General features: G+C 34.6%; 2 protein-coding genes across 3 annotated transcripts; one reads left to right on the top strand and one right to left on the bottom strand.

Annotated features, from left to right (window-relative positions):
• The first annotated feature begins 1380 nt into the window (after positions 1-1380).
• Positions 1381-6019, top strand: LOC105173556 (Ribosomal protein L18e/L15 superfamily protein). 2 transcript variants are annotated; one of them, XM_011095338.3, is made up of 5 exons: positions 1381-1539; positions 1882-2434; positions 5035-5118; positions 5208-5297; positions 5507-6019. In XM_011095338.3, exons 2-5 carry the CDS (start codon positions 2024-2026, stop codon positions 5768-5770), a joined length of 849 nt encoding a protein of 282 aa, XP_011093640.1. In that variant the 5' UTR covers positions 1381-1539; positions 1882-2023; the 3' UTR covers positions 5771-6019. The 2 variants fall into 2 exon arrangements, with proteins under 2 accessions (XP_011093640.1, XP_011093641.1); XM_011095339.3 differs by having other exon boundaries at positions 1383-1539; positions 1890-2434.
• Positions 6020-8269: 2250 nt separating this feature from the next.
• LOC105173554 (Nucleotide-diphospho-sugar transferases superfamily protein) lies at positions 8270-18646 on the bottom strand. Its single transcript, XM_011095337.3, has 14 exons — positions 18288-18646; positions 17109-17164; positions 16836-17010; positions 16254-16355; positions 13813-13884; positions 12829-12945; positions 12627-12704; positions 11298-11360; positions 11132-11228; positions 10825-10903; positions 10470-10681; positions 9609-9754; positions 9190-9312; positions 8270-8833 (listed from the first exon to the last, which is right to left on the bottom strand). Exons 1-14 carry the CDS (start codon positions 18372-18374, stop codon positions 8681-8683), a joined length of 1560 nt encoding a protein of 519 aa, XP_011093639.1. The 5' UTR covers positions 18375-18646; the 3' UTR covers positions 8270-8680.
• Between the last annotated feature and the right edge of the window lie 1236 nt (positions 18647-19882).

Genomic DNA, 19882 nt, shown 5'->3' with positions numbered 1-19882 from the left:
CGAACATTAGAGTAGCATTGGTGTAGAAATCCACACTCTCTATCATTGGATGATCCTATGGAGGATCATTGGAACATGTACTTCCCTCCAGCAATGGTAGTGCTAGAGTGATCTCATTGGTTTGGATATTGACTAAATCCATAATCCCGAGTTGGGGAAAGGATTCCGTCAATTTTTATAAATTTGATAGATCTGCTCTTATTATCTCCATTACTTTATAGATCTTATGGATACGATAATCATATCTTTTCTAGTTTTTTGGCTTGAAATCTCTGTGGCCTTCCCCTTTTAATGTAGAAGAGGAACTGTTCCAAAGACGTCCTTCACTCGCTCTTGTCTGGATTTAGATGTCTGAGGGTTCTCCCTTTAGTTTCTCTTTAGATTTGCAATATCTGACTTCAGATCTGTAAGGTCCTTGTAAATCGGGAAGGGCCTTAAAGATCTCGTCCACCTTATGGCTCAAAGTTTTTATTTTTATAAGTATATGAATTAACCTATATCCATAGTTTTGAACTGTTTTTTGTATTTCTCTCAAATCTTAGGAGATCTTCGAGGTATCCGGCTTGAGTTCTTTCCAGTTAGTTCTTTTAATCATAATTTTTAGAACTGTAACTATGCAGAAATTTACTTATTCCGCTTCTCTTTGTTGGGATTCTACCATGGACTTCGATGTAGTATAAACGTCTCACCACAGTTTCTGGTAGTATATGTAGAACTTGGAAATTGCTCAACCATTCTTGTTCTTCTTATGGCATGAGAAGATTTTGGTCAATCCTCTTGGAACTGTTGTAACATATGTCAAGAATTTCTACGAAAAATGGGATTCTTTGTATTTTCAAAATCTGGAAATATTTTCTATTTTTATCTTAACTCAAACTTTCGTTCGGTTCTATTTTCTCTCAAGAATCTCCTCCAATAGTGGATAAATAATATCTAAATATAATATAAACAAATATTTTTTTAATAAACCTAGGCTCTGAAACTATTCTAGACGAGTAGGGCATCAACATGTAATTAGAGATGAATCGAGACTAACTGTAAAAAATTTATAAAAGCTATGGGACTAAAATTGTTGGCCCTGGAAAGTAAAGGATCAAAAGTAAGAACTACCCAGTCCTACGCGATCAGTTCTGCCTTTTCCCCTTAATCATCTCATTCTGAAAAAGATTTTATGTATGTGAAAGCTGCAACAAAATCTGAAATACAAAAATTCATACGTGATTTTATCGTAAAATAAATTTATTTACGACAAAATCACGTATGAATTTAAATAAAGAAATAAATACACTTTACACTCCTAAATTTAAATAGATATATTAAATTAAAATATATTGAACTAATTTAAAATTAACACCCGGGTTCTGACTTTGCTATGTATTCTGCGAAGATCAACCCAATCATCTCACAAACATTGAACAATTAAAACCAAACAAAGCCATAATTTTAATTAAAAGGGAAAAATAGAAAACTGGAGAGGTAAAACCCTAATCTGGGCTAGATTCTCTCTTCCACAGCGACGTTCTTCTTCGACGTCTTCAGGTAATTTCTTTTTCTCACTTGTTTATCCTTTATTTCTTGATTCTTCTTCAGTGCTACTACCATTTGTTTCTTTGTTATTATTTATGTTTAAATTATGTTGTTCGTGGCTATTTGAGTGCTACTACCTTTTGTTTCTTTGTGCAAGTGATTATAACTGTATAAGATTCGATTATTGTGGTTTAAGAGTGAAATTTTTCATGGCTATTTGGAATTTGGAATTTGTTGGGTGATGGAGAAGTATATTAGGGTGTGTAAACCGCAGTTTATTTTCTGTTATTTTGATGTTAAATTCCATGGGGTTTTTGGATGAAGATGACATTGGGGTTTTTGCTTGCTGGTCAGGATTGCAGTATGAGAAAACTGTGAAATTGGGTTGTTCTCAAAACTGTGAATAGAATATCCCAAAATCTTTCCCAAGTTTCCAAGTCCTCCACGCACGCAGGGTGGTAAAAACATAAATACACACAAGCCCAACATTCAGAAAATGCTTAGAAGAAGATTAGCTTCACTTATAACTGTCTCCATTCGCACTGCCCAGACTCAATACCAGAAGCCCACATCATCATTTCCACCTTTTGCCGGCCTACAACTTGATTCAGTGCACTTCCTGCAATGCCGGTCTGATATCTCGAAGCCCAGCTGCCAATTTGGAGGTCTGAGGGCTTACAGTAGTCTCTTGGCATTGAACGATCTAAGGGACAATCCAGGGGCACGGAAGCAGAAGACCCGCAAAGGAAGGGGTATTGGTTCAGGTAAGGGAAAGACTGCAGGACGGGGGCACAAGGGTCAAAAAGCCCGTGGCACTATGAAGTTTGGGTTTGAAGGTGGGCAGACACCACTCCGTCGACGCCTGCCCAAACGGGGCTTTAAGAACCCATTCAGTCTCACATTTCAGGTATGACTGGAGTCTTACATCAGCACTTATTATGTTAATTCTTTTAGTATTTTTTTCACTATTACTTGAAAGTGTCAGTTTAAACTGTCTTATCTGTTCTGGCCAATGCCTAATTTGTTGGTGCCTGAATAGGAGTCCTTTTATCATGATGGAAATATTGCTTGTGACTAGCAAGTATATTTATAAATTTTGTTTTTGATGATGGGTGATTATGTAGTGGGAAATTTACGCAGGCAGTTTTTGTGAGGTTTCTGAACCACCAATGCTTTGAATTATTTTTGGACTGTGGTCCTGGTGCTGGACAACAAGCATCTCAAGCATTCTGTTGATTTTACTACCAATTATAAGTTCTTGATTGCACATTTATACATACTTTTGAGTCTAATGTATAACCTTTGTGCATATTTTCTGTATATCTTTTACAAGTTATTTGAATGCTCCAAGGAAAACCATAAGTGTTGGTTTTACTATTGCTTTCAAGAGATGCAGCATGTTTTGGGTGGGGGGTGGGGGTGGGGGATGGGGATATTAAGAGAGGTAAGTATTCTAAAGCAATGCAGTTGTTGCTCAGTTGGCTAAACTTTAAGACGCCTGTTTTGTGTTAGTTGTGGATTGTGTGCTTAAGATACTGAAGTTTACATCTAAGACAGCTAATATGAATGTCTGGAGTCTACACATGTTTCTTGCAAAACTAATAAATAAAAGGTTCAGGTGTTCAAGCGGCCTCATCTGAGATGTTTGAATAGAGGTCGTCAGTATGAGCATTGATGATGAAGGATATTGCCAGAAGTGGTTTAATCTAAGGCTATTTTTGGATTGTGTAAATGGTTTAAATGGTTGTGCCTCCTGTGCACTTGATGGGAAAATGACAAAATGACAAAATGAGTAAAGATAACAGCTTGCTCTGTTATAACTGACATCAAGACCAATTATTGTTTTCTATATAATATCATTGGAGGGTGGTGGTTGGGTGAGGCGTGGGGCGAGATTGAAGATTTAGGGGAAAAAATAGATAAAAATAAAAGGGAAATTGAGGTTCAAATATGAAATGGGAAAGCAGGACAAAAAGTAAGGTTAGTATGAGAATACACGAATTGAATAAGGTATTTTAGTCTTTTTATACCTAAACTGCATGTAATTCCAGTTGGTAGCAGTGTGCATCTTTCTTGGAAGGTTCAAGATTGGCTAATAGTTCTTCTTGGAAGCTCTTTCCTTTTCTATTTCGTAGTTGCCAAATTGTATTCAACCTCTTTATAGTTTACTGTTGCCAACTGCTTTCTGAAGAATTATTATTTCCCTGTGGTGATTCGCACTCTTGTCTACCAGATGTGCACAATCCACCCCTTATTGATCAACTTGAGAAATCGGTGGCCTATCACGAATCTATTGAATAATGTGGATTAAATATAGAAATAACAGTGTTAGACATGGAGCTTATATCCTGTTTCTGGACAAGTCCAAATATATGGAGAATGAGATCTCTACAAATGCTGGCAGGCCTTTATTGAAATAGTTTCAGCCTCTTCTGAACAAACTAATTGGTAGAAACTTTGGCCTTGTAATATAACATTTTGCCTCTTCTCTGCTTCAAGTTCCCTAAACATTCATAATTTTAATGTCAGCTTTCTGATTTCCATGTACACTTGTGTATGATTTATTCTCCTTGATCAAATCAAATTGAACCTGCAAGGAACATCATATTGAAGAAGTTTGCAGGAAGTTACATGTTGTGGGTGCATATTCCTTAAAAATTCCAATATAAGGCATTGATTTACAGATTTTTTTTCTTTACAGTAGTAAATACCTGTTCATTCACACTTGTGTGTGCTTCTTTTTTTTTGGTATAGAAGTGCAGCAATGACATACATGCCCGCTATCTGTGTAGAGTTTGCATGAAGTGATCTGTAGACATGGCAAGGACCTCCACCTTTGTGAACGTTAACTAACATTCTTCTTTATTTGGCACCTCCTTTCCCTCCATTCTTCTTGTATATTAGCAGGTGTCAATTTTATTTGAGTGCATCTTAACCTTGATTTTCTATATCAGTACTGAATGATGAGTGTATGGTTTGGGGTCTACTTCTACATTGTTAGCAATTGGTGCTTTTTCCAATTCCGGAACGTGGGGCACCTTCACCACAGTACAGGATGTTAAATTTAGTTATGATACTTTATGATTCAAACAAATTGGATGCTCATTTGCTAAGGAAAGAAAGTACAGAAATAATATCATTCATTCTAGATTTCTCGGGTTTAAAGAAGCTCAATCGTGATGCAAACCAACAGCTTCATCCACACCACTGAATCTATGGAAAGGAAGGAGATCCAAGTTATGGTTGAGACTCTGTATTCCTTGTGTAATTTCATTGTAATCTAAACCACTCTTCATTCATCTCTCTCGGTATTTTTTTTAAATGAGGCAAGTTCATAATGGCCAGGACCAACAAGCTTGATCGACTTTGCTTTTGTCTGCTCGAAGTGTTTTTGTCTAAATGTGTGGTCATCAAGAGAACCATAGTACTCTCATTTTGCATACAAAATTACGATGCTTGTGATTGTAGCTTTTTTGTGATTGTCCTTAAATGTATCATCAATGGCAGCCAGTTGGCTTGGGAAAAATTGCGAAGCTGATAAATGCTGGGAAAATAGATTCTTCAGAATTGATCACAATGAAAACTCTCAAGGTATGTACATTAGCTTGTTATGCATCTTCTCATCTTCATTGTTCAGTTCCAGCTTTGTCTGATATTTGCACTCTGGTTTCTTGCGAAAGGATTCCGGGGCAATAGGGAAGCAAATCGGAGATGGAGTAAGATTGATGGGACGTGGGGCTGAGCACATCAAATGGCCTATCCATCTTGAGGTAGTTTTCATTGCTATTTTACTTTATGTTAATTGCTTTTCTTGCTTTCACTTACCTCCTAGCTTAGATCTGTTCTTCCAACCACATTCTTGTCATTGTTTCTTTGTTTCTTGTTTCCCGGGATAAACAAAGTGTCATTCAGTGCTCTCAGAGCCAACCCCGATAATAAATTTAAAAGAATATTAAAATCTTGTATATATTTTACGCAGGTTTCAAGGGTGACCGTCAGGGCAAAAGCAGCAGTCGAAGCTGCTGGTGGGTCGGTAAGGAGAGTTTATTACAACAAACTGGGATTACGAGCTTTGCTCAAACCTGAGTGGTTCGAGAAGAAGGGAAGGTTACTTCCAAGAGCTGCGAGGCCCCCACCAAAACAGAAAGATAAAGTAGATAGCATAGGCCGTCTGCCTGCCCCAACAAAGCCAATACCTTTTACAACTGAAGAAAAAGAGGTGATGCCTGCTTCAACTGCATAATAACTTACCAGAGATGGTAATGTATGAGAGTATGCGACATTGCAAGATTCCTTTTGTTTCTTATTTGCTGGTAGCTGCTGCGTCTCCTGATTACGATTGCTCAAAAGTAAAATAACTTCTTTTTTTCTTGTTCTCTTAAGTCATGAATTTTGGTAGAACGGTGTCACGTCTAGAATCTTTTCTACGACTTGAAAGTTGGAACTATGTAGCTGCTGAATTATTGTTATGATCTGAATATGTTCACGATTAAGAAATGGATACTCAAGTTTTCGTGTCGTTTGAATCAATCAAGAACGTCTCTTCAATTTGGAGAATCCTCTGTAACATTTTCTGCTTGGCCAAGTTTTTCTAAAACATCTTATAAATTAATCAAACACATCGGCATCACTATTAAGCAACTAACATATTTTGTCATACAAAAGTTTGTTGTATCATTGTCTTGGATGTAAGTTTAATGCAAAGTACGCCACTGACAATTTTTACAAGTTAAAAATACTAATTAAACTGCAGTATTGTTATCTTTACTAGCAATATGATGTTGGTGGTATAACTCATAATTTCGAACTTGTTAACGGCATTTAAGCCCGAAATTGTGCAAATGCAAGAGAAGACGATAAATTTCAATAAGCATGTTCTTTTGGGTCCACTTCTTGTTCTTTCAACTTCTAGTTATTCTTACAGCAACATAACCAAGTATTTATTTTTTATTTATTTACAGGAAAATGGGAAAAAAGTTTCATTACTTATCATAGCTTTGCTTTCCTTGTTTCATTGTGATGATTAGGCTAAAAGTATCAAATTGAGAGTAAAATCACTGTATTAAAGTTTTTAGGTCAAAAATAAAAATAAAAGTTGCATAGATAAAAAAAATTATAATAACGAATTACTTACCATCATAATTAAGTTATAATTAAATGGGATAATTGTACTCTCCTCCCTGAGATTTGGTGTAATTACACATAGACCCCCTCTAGTTTGAAAAATTACATCTAACACCATTGAGGTTTACTTCCGTCTAACAAATAAGTTCTTCATTGGTCACAATTCCTTGAATTTGTTGATATTAACAAAAAAATCAAAAACAAATCTTTAGTTAATCCTAATTGACTTATTACAGATTTATTGCAGGTCATATAAATCTTTTCACAATCAAATTACCCTCATATTTCTTCATGTGTTAATGCATGTGAGGAGGTATATTTTCACCGTTATAAGGGTAGTTTAGTCAAAAAAGAAAATTGTTAGACCTGCAATAAGTCAATTGGGGTAAATATCAATTTTTATTTAGTTTTTTTGTTAATATTAGCAAATTCAGTAAATTCAAACTAACAGAGGGACTTATTTATTAGACGAGAGTGAACCTCAAAGATGTTAAACGTAATTTTTTAAATCATAGAGTTTAAATATAATTACACCAAATTTTAAAAAATGGGAGTGTAATTATCCCTAACTAAATTTTATTGCCTATAGTTAGTATCCTCATTGTAAAACAATATACAAGTCTCATCATATTAATTATAAAAATTTAAGCAGCAACCTGAATAATCATAAGAGATAAAAATAAAATTAGATCATGGGCTTAATGAATTTGTTCATTTATTAATATAAAATTCAAACAATTATTATAATGTGGTTCAATTTTAGAATATATCAATTTTTTATAATTTTAAAAAGTTAAAGAATTAACCAGTTCACTTGATTTAGGACCGAAATACTGGTTCAATCAATGATCCGAATATTTTTCTAAAAAAATAAAACAATTTTTTAACTAATTTATAGATTGGACCGAACCCATTTTATCAGGGATAATTCAACCGATGGAATCAGCCAGTCAGAGCTGAATTTTAGAACAGTGAGCATTAGGTCTTTAGTTATTCTGTATTATGTTTATTCTACAATTTAATTCGGTATTTATGGCACCACTATTTCGGAAATGACCATCAGCCATAGTTGAAGAAGTTGTTTTATGATATTTTCTGATACACAAGGAATGAATTATTGCAAATATTTCAAACCACCACCACACCGTAGCCGCAACCATTCAATCTAATTATTGGGTGTTCTTACCCAGCCAACACCACCACACAGCCATAACCACCAGTACCACCATCCACAGTATACACACACTTAAATTGAAATTCATAATATATACATATACAAATATGTTTATTTATACAATACATAAATATATATATATATATATATGTTTGTATAAATCTATAACCAAATACTCACTACTTTCACAAACAATCACTTAAGTTCAACACTTAAAAAAAAGCATGAATTTTTGCAAATAATCCCTAGATTCCAACCAATCTCTACTTCTAGATCAGAAATGAAACCTTTTCACTTCCCTTAATATTACCAAACAAATAGCACAAGTGAAGAAGCGAAGAAAGAAAATTCCAAAGATACTCATTCTTGCGTAAAAGAAGTGCCGTCAGAAATAGTGCTCAAGATGTAACAGCAGAATAATGAGCTTACGACAAAACACAAATTTAAAAGGTTAACCTTAAGTCCTGCCCAGAAACAGTTTGTGTAGTGCAACACAATATCATGCCCAATAAAGAATACAAAACGTAATCAGATTTTGTCTCACACTTTGGAGTATTTGAATGAATAAATGATCTTATATGATTATACAACACAAATACAATTACACAATTCACAGCTAACGTGAACTGCACCCTTCAACTGAAGAATCAATCGATTGAACTAATCTGAAAAAGGAAAACTAAAAAAATAAAAATCACCAAAAGCCTAACACTCCAAATATATCCATTGATGGTCCCTTCCTTTCAATCAAATCCATGGAACCAATGATTCCCAAAAACCTCTCCTCCTAGAATCCACTGTAGTTTTCTGAAACCAGAAAGACCAAAGAATCAAATTCTGTGCTACTGTCCTCCTCTATACATCGTACTTCTTGGGTTGCCTCCAATGAACAAAACTTCTGGATAAAGATCGAAGGAATGAGCCATTGTTTGGAGCTCCTTTCTTCCCGTACAAATGCTTTCCTCCTAAATCCGTGAACTTAGGTCCCTTCTCCTTGCTTCTTTCAATCTACATTGAGTAATGCAAATTTACAATGTTGCAAAAATTTTCTGACTTTTGTTCTTTAAAAGGTAAGAACTTTACAGTTAATATGATGAACTATTGCAGCCTTCTCCACCAAAGAAGACAACAGAGTTTCAGAGCTTTGTTTCCAGAGTTATGATTCATATATTACTAACAGAACTACATCAACCACTGGATTATTATACATCTTCATTCTTCAGCACTGTTTCTAGTTCCAAAGTTAGCCTTGACAAAGGAAAATCATTGCTCTGACTGATAAATCAGTTACTTATAATTTCTAGACATTATCAGATAGACGTATTCAATCTTGTGTACTAAAAAGTGGTTTCAGATAGTAGTACCTTGTTTATCTTCCCATCCTTTAAGTGATATCGGATGCCTGACCAATTGATAGACTGAGAAAAATGTGATCGCATTGCAGATACAGGGTACAGAAAATTGTCAACCAGCATTGCGATAAACACCTGCTCAATTTGAAAATCAAGCAAGTATTGCAGTAAGCTATTATCTCATCATTCCAGCATGAGCAAACTAAATAACGCAGGTCAATCATTTCCATAGATATTACACCCAACAATATTTTCAAATTGACTCCAAAATTTAGTCAAATGTAAAGGTAGCTACTTTTAATTAATGTTTTCCCATGAAAAGTACCAAAATATTTGCTCCACATCTGCCTTTATATATTCTTCGCTACTCTCTATAATCTTCAATAATTTTTTATTACATATAGGTGAAGGATTAGAGAAGAATGACTTACAAGACACCAGTTATAAGATGCAAGTGATAAGGGAGGAGCTTCTGGGGACAACAAATTGCATAGCTGGACCTCTATTCTTGTCAAGTTCCACATGGAAAGAAGTTCGATAACTGTACATATCGCAAGGCTGCCAGCCAACAACAACCCTGAAAATATAGGACGATTATATGATTAACAGATAACAGAAAGCAAAGAGCAGCTATACATTTTCAGGAAACATTACAGGCATCCTTCCATCAAATGTAAGTCACTTTCTGGTCACATATGATTCTCCATATCAATTGAAAGCATTGGTTCATGCAATTATGATCCCAAGCACCTATTCCACGTAATACCCATTACCCTCCATTCCATCGTTTATAGGCTTCTTTTGAAGGAATTACTTAGTTTTAGTAAAACATGAGATGCAACAAGTTCCTTCTTTTCTTTAATTTTAGCTTGACTTTGGAAACTATCGCAAAAAAGCAATAACCTTTTTAAGACATTCTTTGAGACATCCAGATAGGCAAAGGTTATTAACAAGAGATGAATGAGGGAGAACAACTTCATTGGTATATGTAAATTATAAGAGCATATCCATCATAATCATGCAAAACAAACCAGCTCAATAAGCATGCAAGTGAATGATAAATCACATGTAAGAAATTATAGGAAAGTGGAAATAAAATGTCCAAAGCAAATTTCAAGCAATAAAGCCTAAATTGATTTCAGAATGGCCAGAACATACAATGAAACAGACAGAAAAGATAAGTCCCTGAGTTTTAAAATCAATCAAGTACAATTCTAGTGTTCCACTGAAAGATCCTACCAACTAAATTTATATTCAACTTACCCAACTGGATTTACAGTAAGATAACTCACCAGTACATGGCAAAGCTGTTGCACCAAATGAGTACCCTTTAAAATAAAGTCTAAGTGCTGCAGCAACATGTATTCCGGACATGAGATAAGGTGATACAAAACCCCATGATAAGTAGCAGTGGGTAGAGAATAATGCCCGGTTCATAATCCAGTTTACTCTTGTCGTGTATGACTCTAGAACAAATGTTTGTTTCCTCAAATAATTCCAATACCTACAGATATACAAACAACTAGGTTCAGAAAGGCCTGCCAAAGGTAGGAAAACTGACTCAAACCAGCCTTTTTTTCCCTTCTGAAGGTAAATGACCAAGTTTATTTTCTACTGAAGATCAAGTTTCAGCAACATTATGGATACCTGCCAAAGCTAAGATCACTTGCAAGTGGATGGGGGAAAACAGCAACTGGTGGCGATGTGATGAGTCTCTTATGAGCCCCTGTAGAACAACAGTATCAGAAAATAATGCATTCCATGCAGGTTAAATGTCAAAGTTAAAATGCTTAAAACGCCTTTTTAACTGGATATCAACTCATGCTATAATGCAGTTAAGACAAACAATATACAATGTTGCATAATATCTTGGATATTCAGTATAGTATGTATGCGTGGTTTACCCTGACCTAAACATTATCAATTTATCATCTAGAGACAGCAAATCTGTTACCTGCAATAGCTGCAAGAGTCATGTCATCTGAATAGCCCCCATCCCGAAGTCCTGAAACAACACCATGACGATCTGTTCTGAAATCATCTGCATGCATCTGCAATTAGAAAATTCATATAAGGTTCTTGAAAGCATAAAAAGAATTTGACTCAGATAAAATACTTACCATCATGCATCCTCCCCACAGAAAGAATGTTTTTCCACCAGTAGCAAACCCCATAGAACAAGGCTACATGTAAAAGAATGTCAATAATTCAAGTCTCAATATGAAGATTTTAACATGAGAAACCAATAAAATGACAAGAGCAAGTAGGCTGGCATGGGAGGTTGTGCATGTTACCATACCAATGTGTTCCTAGATACCTTAAGCAACTAGTATAGGCACATTGTACCATCAAGAAGGTATTGATTCCAAATGTACGGTCCAATTCAAAGTAAAGATTCATACATCTACTGTTCGTAAGTGAGACAATGGATCAAAGAAGCAATAAAGAGGAGAAAGTGCAGAAGTCGCAGCATCCAAATTAAGACCACCAATACATACCAGAAGTTGCTAAGTTCATTCGGGGTGGGGGATTCAGGCTGGGGGCATGCCAAGGGTTTTCTGCTTCAGAAAGATGGCACGTTCATGAATCTTCTAAAACCCTAAGTTTGCTAAAATCATTATTCTCCTCTTTCTCACTAAGTAAAATAATCTGTTGACTTGAGGGGTCAGACAACCAATCTATTTAATACATCATATATATGTGCTGAACTCGCATCAGACAAAATAACGTTCATGCTCTTAAGAATCATACATAATGCTCTAAATTGAGAATTAATGACTTCAGAGAAGCTCTCTGCTAAAAGATTTGCAGTAACAATATTCATTCAATCAATTAGATGATCAAGAACATTCATAACCAGCAATAGCATCTTAAACTTCAAATAAAGCTCCTCCAATAAGGTTTACAAACATATTCTATCTGCCCTTGTAGGCCCTGAATGCAGTTAATAATTCCAAATACAAGATGGAACCAAAATCTCCTTAAGCCATTAAATGCATTTTGCTTTCTTTTTTTTTATTTTTATTTTAAAAATGAATATATAAAGATCGACTAGCTCAGTTTTGTTACAACATTTTTCAAGAACATTATGGAGTAACCATCATCCTTGTGAGTATATTCCTACAATAGTACATTATAAGCAACCTTTTTTTACAGATTCATACTCCAATATTATGGTTTTTTGGACTCTGTTTTCATGGTTATTCTGATTACACTGGACCTTGTCAATACACATGATTGTTTTATCACATGCCTAGCAAACTTGGAACATCCAGCCCCCATCCTGCTGCCACCCACATTTAAATAAAATTTAACACTTCAGTCTTTGTAGAACCAATACAAAGTGCTCCTACAATTATTCAAAAAAAAAAAAAAGGAACATATTTGCTTTATGTCCATTGGGGTGAAACCAGTTAACAGGAACCTTTCAATAAGTAGTGTTAACATACCATGTGATATTCGTATATGCAATAACTTCCTAAACTTCCAGAGGGTAAATCAAGAGGATATCCAGTCTGAATAAATATCTGCACATTTTGCAGGCAAAAATAATTAGAGTTGTTTAAACAAATGGTAAAGATTTAAGAACATCAATCAGGACAATATCTAAAATTAGATTTGGTGAGTATGGTTAACTATATATTAGCATACATCTGAGTTCTTTTCCATTTCAGCTGTGAGAGCCCCAATTGACCCAGGATGCAACCTAACATCATCATCAAGAAATAACACATACTTGGTATCTTTATGCATTTTCTCTACACCGACCTGCAAAATTTAAATGTTGTACATCAAACTCAATAACTAAAGGAGTGATCAAGATAGCAATATCCGAAATAATGAATAAAAGAAAAGCAATACCCAATATCTTCTTGTTTCCAGAAACTGCTATGGTGCTCCATCATAGCCGGAGTTGAAAACAATAGAATTTAACTTGAACTCCATTATTCACATAAGCCTACTTTTTCAAGCTTTTCTCTGGTGGGATTCGTATTTTATTATTTGAAGATTATTTTCAAAATCTTCATAAGAAGCTTAAAGCCGTATGTAAGGCACAGTAATTTCAAGCTTCAAGATGCAGTTTCTGGAAAAGGTCTTTTTGATGAACATCTTAAAAGGTGCAAGATACCTTATCGGGCAACCTACAGATGTCTCAAAGAGTTCATACACATTTTAAAGATTAACATTACAAGTTTATAAGAACCTCAACAATCTAAATAGAACCCAATCTATTTTAAAAATATTGGCAAACTACTTTAATTTAACAATGTAAATTGCAAAAGTTGTAATATTTTATAAGTTTTATAAAAGGATCCAGAAAACATGTTATAAGTTTCATGGCCTTATTTATACAAGAATTTTAGCACTTATCTCTAAAAAGATCCCAAGATTTTCTTCCCAAAAACATCTTATAAGGTTGGAAGAAGATTTTCAAAAAATTTAATAGACCCCCTCTTAATAAAAGAAGTAACCAACAAAATTATGGCACACATGTCTACCACAGTCAACAAATATAATATAATGCAGCACCTTTGATTTCTTTGTGACTGCAATTGGAGCTTAGAGAACCATACTGGATTGGAACAAGAAATCACAAAAGCATTTTCAACAGAACCATTCAAAATCATTCCATACCAACTGATTATGAATCTTCTGACTACAGGTTGTAGATAGACCAGCTACTACAATTTTTGCTTCAACATCGTCCTGCAATGTTTTATATTTTCACATGAGATAGATGTACAAAACTGTAGAGCTTTGCAACAAATGAGTAAATCTATTTCTGCAAAAAACTTGAACAAACATAGTAATATATTATCACAAAGATGAAAAAAGTAAACCAAAAAACATGTCCACCTTAGGTAGAAAAAAGAAATGCAGATTCAAATAATAAAGTACACTCTTTTGTGCTCATTATGTATCTAAACTCTAGGCTTCTTACACCACAAAAAACAATCAATAGCTCAAGCATAATGGTATATACATAGAGAGCAGTTTTCCCATTTTTATTTTTCTGTTTTACATGCAAGCATCTTCTCTAAAGATGCAATTTGCATGTGATCTTTTCATCCATTAATGGCTAAAATAAGATAATTTTTAGCATCATACCTTATCTCTACTTTATTAAATTAAGAGTTCCTCAAAGAAGGTTAACTGCTTAATGTTCATCCTACTAAGCTGGTGCACAGAAAACCCATAACTGGAAAAGAATAAGTAATAATGATGGGCAGAACCAGTGCAAAACTTCAAATTAGTTAAAGTTGGCATTTAGATCTATATTAAGTTCATGATCAGTTATCTTCTCCTAATTACCTGGTAAGAATCTATTCATTAAAGTTTGGTTTATTCCTCCAGTCCAACCTGATTCCGCTTAACCGCATTCTTGCTGCTGCAACATGTGCAAGTGGTGAACATGGAATCTTGAACCCTCATGAAAAATTTCAAATTAAACACCTTATTAACACATTTTTTATTCCAGATAACTATAGCTATGCACTCTGAGTTTCAGGAAGACCTAGCATAATCAGACACATATGCAAAATAATTTAATGAAATTAGTTAGTTGTTTAGAAGACTTTAATATTCAGTTTATAGAAGTTCAAAGTACATAAGTTGTCAAATGCGCGCATTGCAAAGCCCATTTTTATAAAGGTTAGATTCGGGCTCAAGTTAAAATGAGCCCATGATTTTCTATTTGTCAAAAGAAAAAAAAATTAAAAAAAAAAAAGAAAGAGAACAAAAATATAAGAGATGAAATGCTTTCTATTGGAGAAGATCTCTTTTAAAATCTCATATTCAAACTTTTCAAGACAAGTCTTTCTTTACTTCCTCAATCCCAAGTTCCAGCTCTTCTCGTAATTTTGTTTTCTTTATTTCTCTTTTTCTATTCCTTCTTCTCTTCTTCTTGCATTCTTTTGTAATGTAAAAAATTTAATCAAAGATAAGAAATTTGTAAGATTAATTTGAAAAAAAAAATTATTAGGGTTAAGTCTATATGAGTAATTAAAAAACATTTTTGTGATTTTTTATTATTTTGATTTTACTAACAATAAGTTTTCTATTTCTCTTGAAATTACTTTTGTATATCGGACATATGTTAGTTGGAAATTGACCTCCAACATGGTTTTAAAAACTTTTAGTTGTACTATGTTTTGATTGTTGCATATTGGACTTTAATTATTCAAAAACTTGTTACCCTATATTACTTGTAGACTTTTAGCTATGTATGTTCTTAAGTTATTATGTATTTGACTTCAACTATTCCAATAATTTGTTACTTTTTATCAATTAAAGAGTTTTAATTATATATATTCTTACTTTTTATTAGTCTCAACATCTCTTTGTTTTTTGTTATAAGTGTTAAACCCACATTGTGGATTTTGGTTTTGAAAGTGGCAATTTGAAAAGTAATTTTGTAAAACTGCCAATAGCAATTCGATTTGAAAATAACTTAAAACAAATTGAAACTACACCATGATAACCCGATTTGAAAATAGCTTAAGACAAATCGAAACTGCACCATGATAACCCATAGCCTAAAATATTGATTGCATCTTAGAACAAGTAAACTTAAATTCTCAAAATCAAATAGTCCGGAAGAGACCAGGCCTTTCTACTAAATATCCTTTTGAGGAGCGATCAGAACAAAGATAAAATTGTTGTATGTATGATGGCTTTACTCCTAAGAGTTACTGAAGTTCACACATTTCAAAGAAACATCAGAAATTGACCAAACTTAGATTCTTTAACTCAAATAATCATATACAAACAAATACAATCACTAGAAGTAAGACAATGTTTGGTCATGTCAACAACTACAAAGAAATTTAAAGAAATTGAACAAGCTAAAATTCTTTTGCTTAAACTTCCAATTGCTTGTAGAAGTATTTTGAACTTCTAGTTGTAGACAAGCAAGTACAATGACTACATTGCCAAAAGAGACAGAGCAAAAAGTAATCATCCAAACCATATCTTGCGTAGACAGGCAGAACTAGTGGATGCACCCATATGAAAAGAAGAAAATACAAGCTTAGAGCACTCAATCTTGCATGTAGTAATGGGAGGAAACAACAGACCTCAAACTCCTTTAACAATCGGGAGACCGCATGGTAAGCAGGGTCTTCTGTACTTTCAACGACAAAAAGAAATTCCAGTGGACCGCCGTATAAAGATGTAATCTGCATCATTCACAAACCATAACAGAAACTAACATTTTTCACTTTCTCTGTCGTCGGTCATATGAACTACTTTATGCGGAAAGTAATAGCAAAATGAAACTTAAAAGGAAAAAAAAAGTTCTGAAGACTCCTGTTTTATCGATTGCTACTTCTGTCTTTCTTTTATTTTCTTTTGGGTAAGTGTTTTATCAATCTCACAACTAACAGAAAACAGGAAACGACGATGTCTAATAGGGACAGAGAATTAGAAAAGAGAGGCAGACAGCACAGATTGACCATATAACAAATCAAGTTTAGTATCAACTCCCTACAAATTCTCTGGTTTGGATACACTTGTTTAATGCAGTAAGCTACACTGCTATTAGTTCATTAGTGACTGAATCTATCAAAGTTTCTAATATCTTGCATTTCATGTGATATATCAGAGATTCTGTTTGGCCACCTATTAAATGAGCATTAAGAACTTTAAGAATTTTTCACCTGACTTCTCCAGTTATGTAGATTGTGTTCTCCGAACCCCTTCAAAGGCATTACAACTGAAACCCTTGGTAAATTGACCTGATTAGAATGCTCGAGGTCATTAATATCATAACAAAGAAAAGCAAATTCATTGCCACTTTTTATGCTTTCCTTCAGCCGCCTTATCTCTTTACTCCTGTGACAAGAAATTTGTTAACAAAATTATAAACAATTACAAAGAGAAATCTGATATTCGCATGAAACCTAGAATGTAGACCATCAGTTTCCAAATACCTGACATAAGAAGCCAACGCCCAGCCAAGGGCAAGAAGAAGGCAAATGCAAAATCCCTGCAACAGGAATGAAAGTTTCAACTTACTTCAAATTGGCTACAAACAAGCTGAGAAAAGCTGTAAAGTAACAATGGCACTGATATCAAGTCAGGTTCTACCGATTTCCTTATGTTAATAAGGACAGACAGAAGAGCATATAGTAGACATCAAACCTAAAACAAGTATTTGTACTTCACATCAAAAATGTTAATCTCATACACTACAATCTATTAGCTGAACAATCTGATAGCAACATAACATTCAACCTTTATCATTTTTTAATGTTTCCCACTTGTGAAGCTATAAGTTTTACTAACTGAGTGTTTCCACCAAATCCGGACAACAATTAGCACATTTCGAAGAGCACGAACAAAGTGTAATTCAGCGCAATTCCAGGTATTCAGTGAACAAGCTACTTAATGAACCAACCACAATCTAGACCAAGACTACAAAAGGTTTCTACATTCTCGAATTGCATACTACATGATCATGTTGGAGCATGTAGTTGCATTTCCAAATTACAATATCCAAGATCTGTCAAGCTACTAACATAATGCAGTGTGGATTCTCTGTTACTGTCACTCACTTAATAAGCAGAAGTTAAGTCAATATTGAGCTGTATTGCTTGGCTCATTTTAATGTCCCACCACACAACATCCCCCATTCCCAGCAACAATAAAGGGAGCTCTTTGACTAATATAAACTCACTCGGGAAACTGCAACAGCGATTTTACTCAGACCAAAAGTGCCACAACAGAATCCAAATATGCAAGCTTCCAGCGCCAAATGTCCCTCTATCATATGACTAATTTTTATTTTTTGTCTTATTCATGGATAATTTGGTGATTCATGTATCAAAAACTCGTCAGATCTAACCGGCCTACAAAATCCAGATATACTTGCCATCTATCCCGTGTCAACAAGAAGAAAAATAAAACAAAATTTCGAACTCCATTCTCAGGAAGAATGCTTTTTTAGTTGAGAGTAAATGCCACTTCATTTGAGCTCAAACGACAATCAAAGAAGCATAAAAAACTGTTAACACATTCTATCTTCAACATGAAAAATGAGCTTAAATCAATCAAATAACACCTTTGTCCGATTCGAAGCACGGGTGAGTCAAAGCACTCGTACTACAAACCTGGATCTGAATAAAAAGCCCTAGCGGAGTACAGAAGGCTCTGCTGGCGGCGAATAGAAACGCATCCATTGAATCAAACGACCACATTCCGTTAAAAAAACGTCCGTACCGACAAATCCTTCTGGTGCTCCCCAATCCCCTTCCTCCTAAAGGAAAAAGGCAATGTGCTAGGGCAAAAGCAACGCCCTAAATGTCAAGAGCAATAAAAACACATGCAGACAAGCGTAATTTCGAACTCTGCTTTCCCTCTTTCTCTCAGATCGCCATAGATGGAAAAGGAAATGCGCAGAGGTATAGAGAGAAAAACAGAGGAGAGAAAAAAGAGGGGCAATGTGCGAGACCGCGTAATTTTATAAATGCGGTGTGTTTTTCTATTTTTTGTCCTCTAGAGAGAGAAAATCGATAGTAAATTTGTTTTTTCACTGTTTGGAAGAGAGAGGGAGGGAGGGACCGTTGGGCATTGGATAAAAGAACTTGAACGTGGGGCCCCCACGTGTGAGGTGGCACGTGCGTAGTGGTGGGGCACGGCAATAAATGAGGAAGATGCTGATGTATGATACGAATCTTCACATTCGCTGTCTCTTTCATTTTCCTTCCATTTCACATGGCTTTCTTTTTTGAAAAAAAATATATTTATTATATTATTTCGTCCAAACTCGTTCAGATATTATTCAATTTGATTATAGTAGGCCGTTAACACACACATATATATATATATTATTTGATTTACAAAATGTGTATTAATTGAAATATGCTTACATTTATTTATGTGATGATAAAATAGCATTCTCTCTTATCTTAAACGTTATGAGAATTCGGGTATGTTCTATTATACTAACTGCGACGTTAAGATATCACATCTTTCATATGCCGATATGTTATTTTGTTCACATATTGCGAAAAGGATGGTTTGATCAAGCTTATGCAATTCTTGCGAAACTTCGAGCAATCTTCCATGCGGAAAATCAATCAGGCTAAAAGTGCCTTCATTCCCAAAAAAAAAAGCTAACTTGTTGGCATATCGAATCAAATATGTCACCGGATTGTCAAGTAATGTACTTCCCATTACCTATATTGGTGCTACTCTATACAAGAAAAAAAAAAAGAAGAAGAAAATTCTTTATGGTTCTGGAACAACTATGAATGGGATGTCAACAAACTCCAACAAGTTGTGCTACAACACATCATCGCAATGATCATGGAAGTTCCTACTACTGACAGCCAAATTGACTTTCTACATTGGAAATTATCCAAGAATGGCGCATTTACAACTAAATTAGCTTGGTATGAAGTTAGAAGCCATCAACCTCCTCAGGTCTTCTACCGCACTCTCTGGTCTAAATTGATTCCCAAACATTTCAGTGTTTATCTGGAAGTTGATTCATAACTGGATACATGTTGATGAGAGACTTAAGTAGAAGGAGATCACAATGGCCTCCAAATGCTACTGCTGCGAAGCAGAAGAAACCATTCCCCATCTTTTCTTACATAACAATAAGTTTTTGGAAGCTTCGGGCTATTTCGCAGCTAAATTCTAAATTAATATCCCCCAACAAATGACATCAGCATTCTCATCCAATCCTAGAAAAATAGAA

Source organism: Sesamum indicum, linkage group LG11 (genome assembly GCF_026168435.1).
Source record: "Sesamum indicum cultivar Baizhima isolate 11 linkage group LG11, ASM2616843v1, whole genome shotgun sequence".
Lineage (NCBI taxonomy): Eukaryota > Viridiplantae > Streptophyta > Magnoliopsida > Lamiales > Pedaliaceae > Sesamum > Sesamum indicum.
The sequence above is the reverse complement of the archived record's forward strand: the minus strand, read 5'-3'. Positions and strand labels throughout refer to the sequence as shown.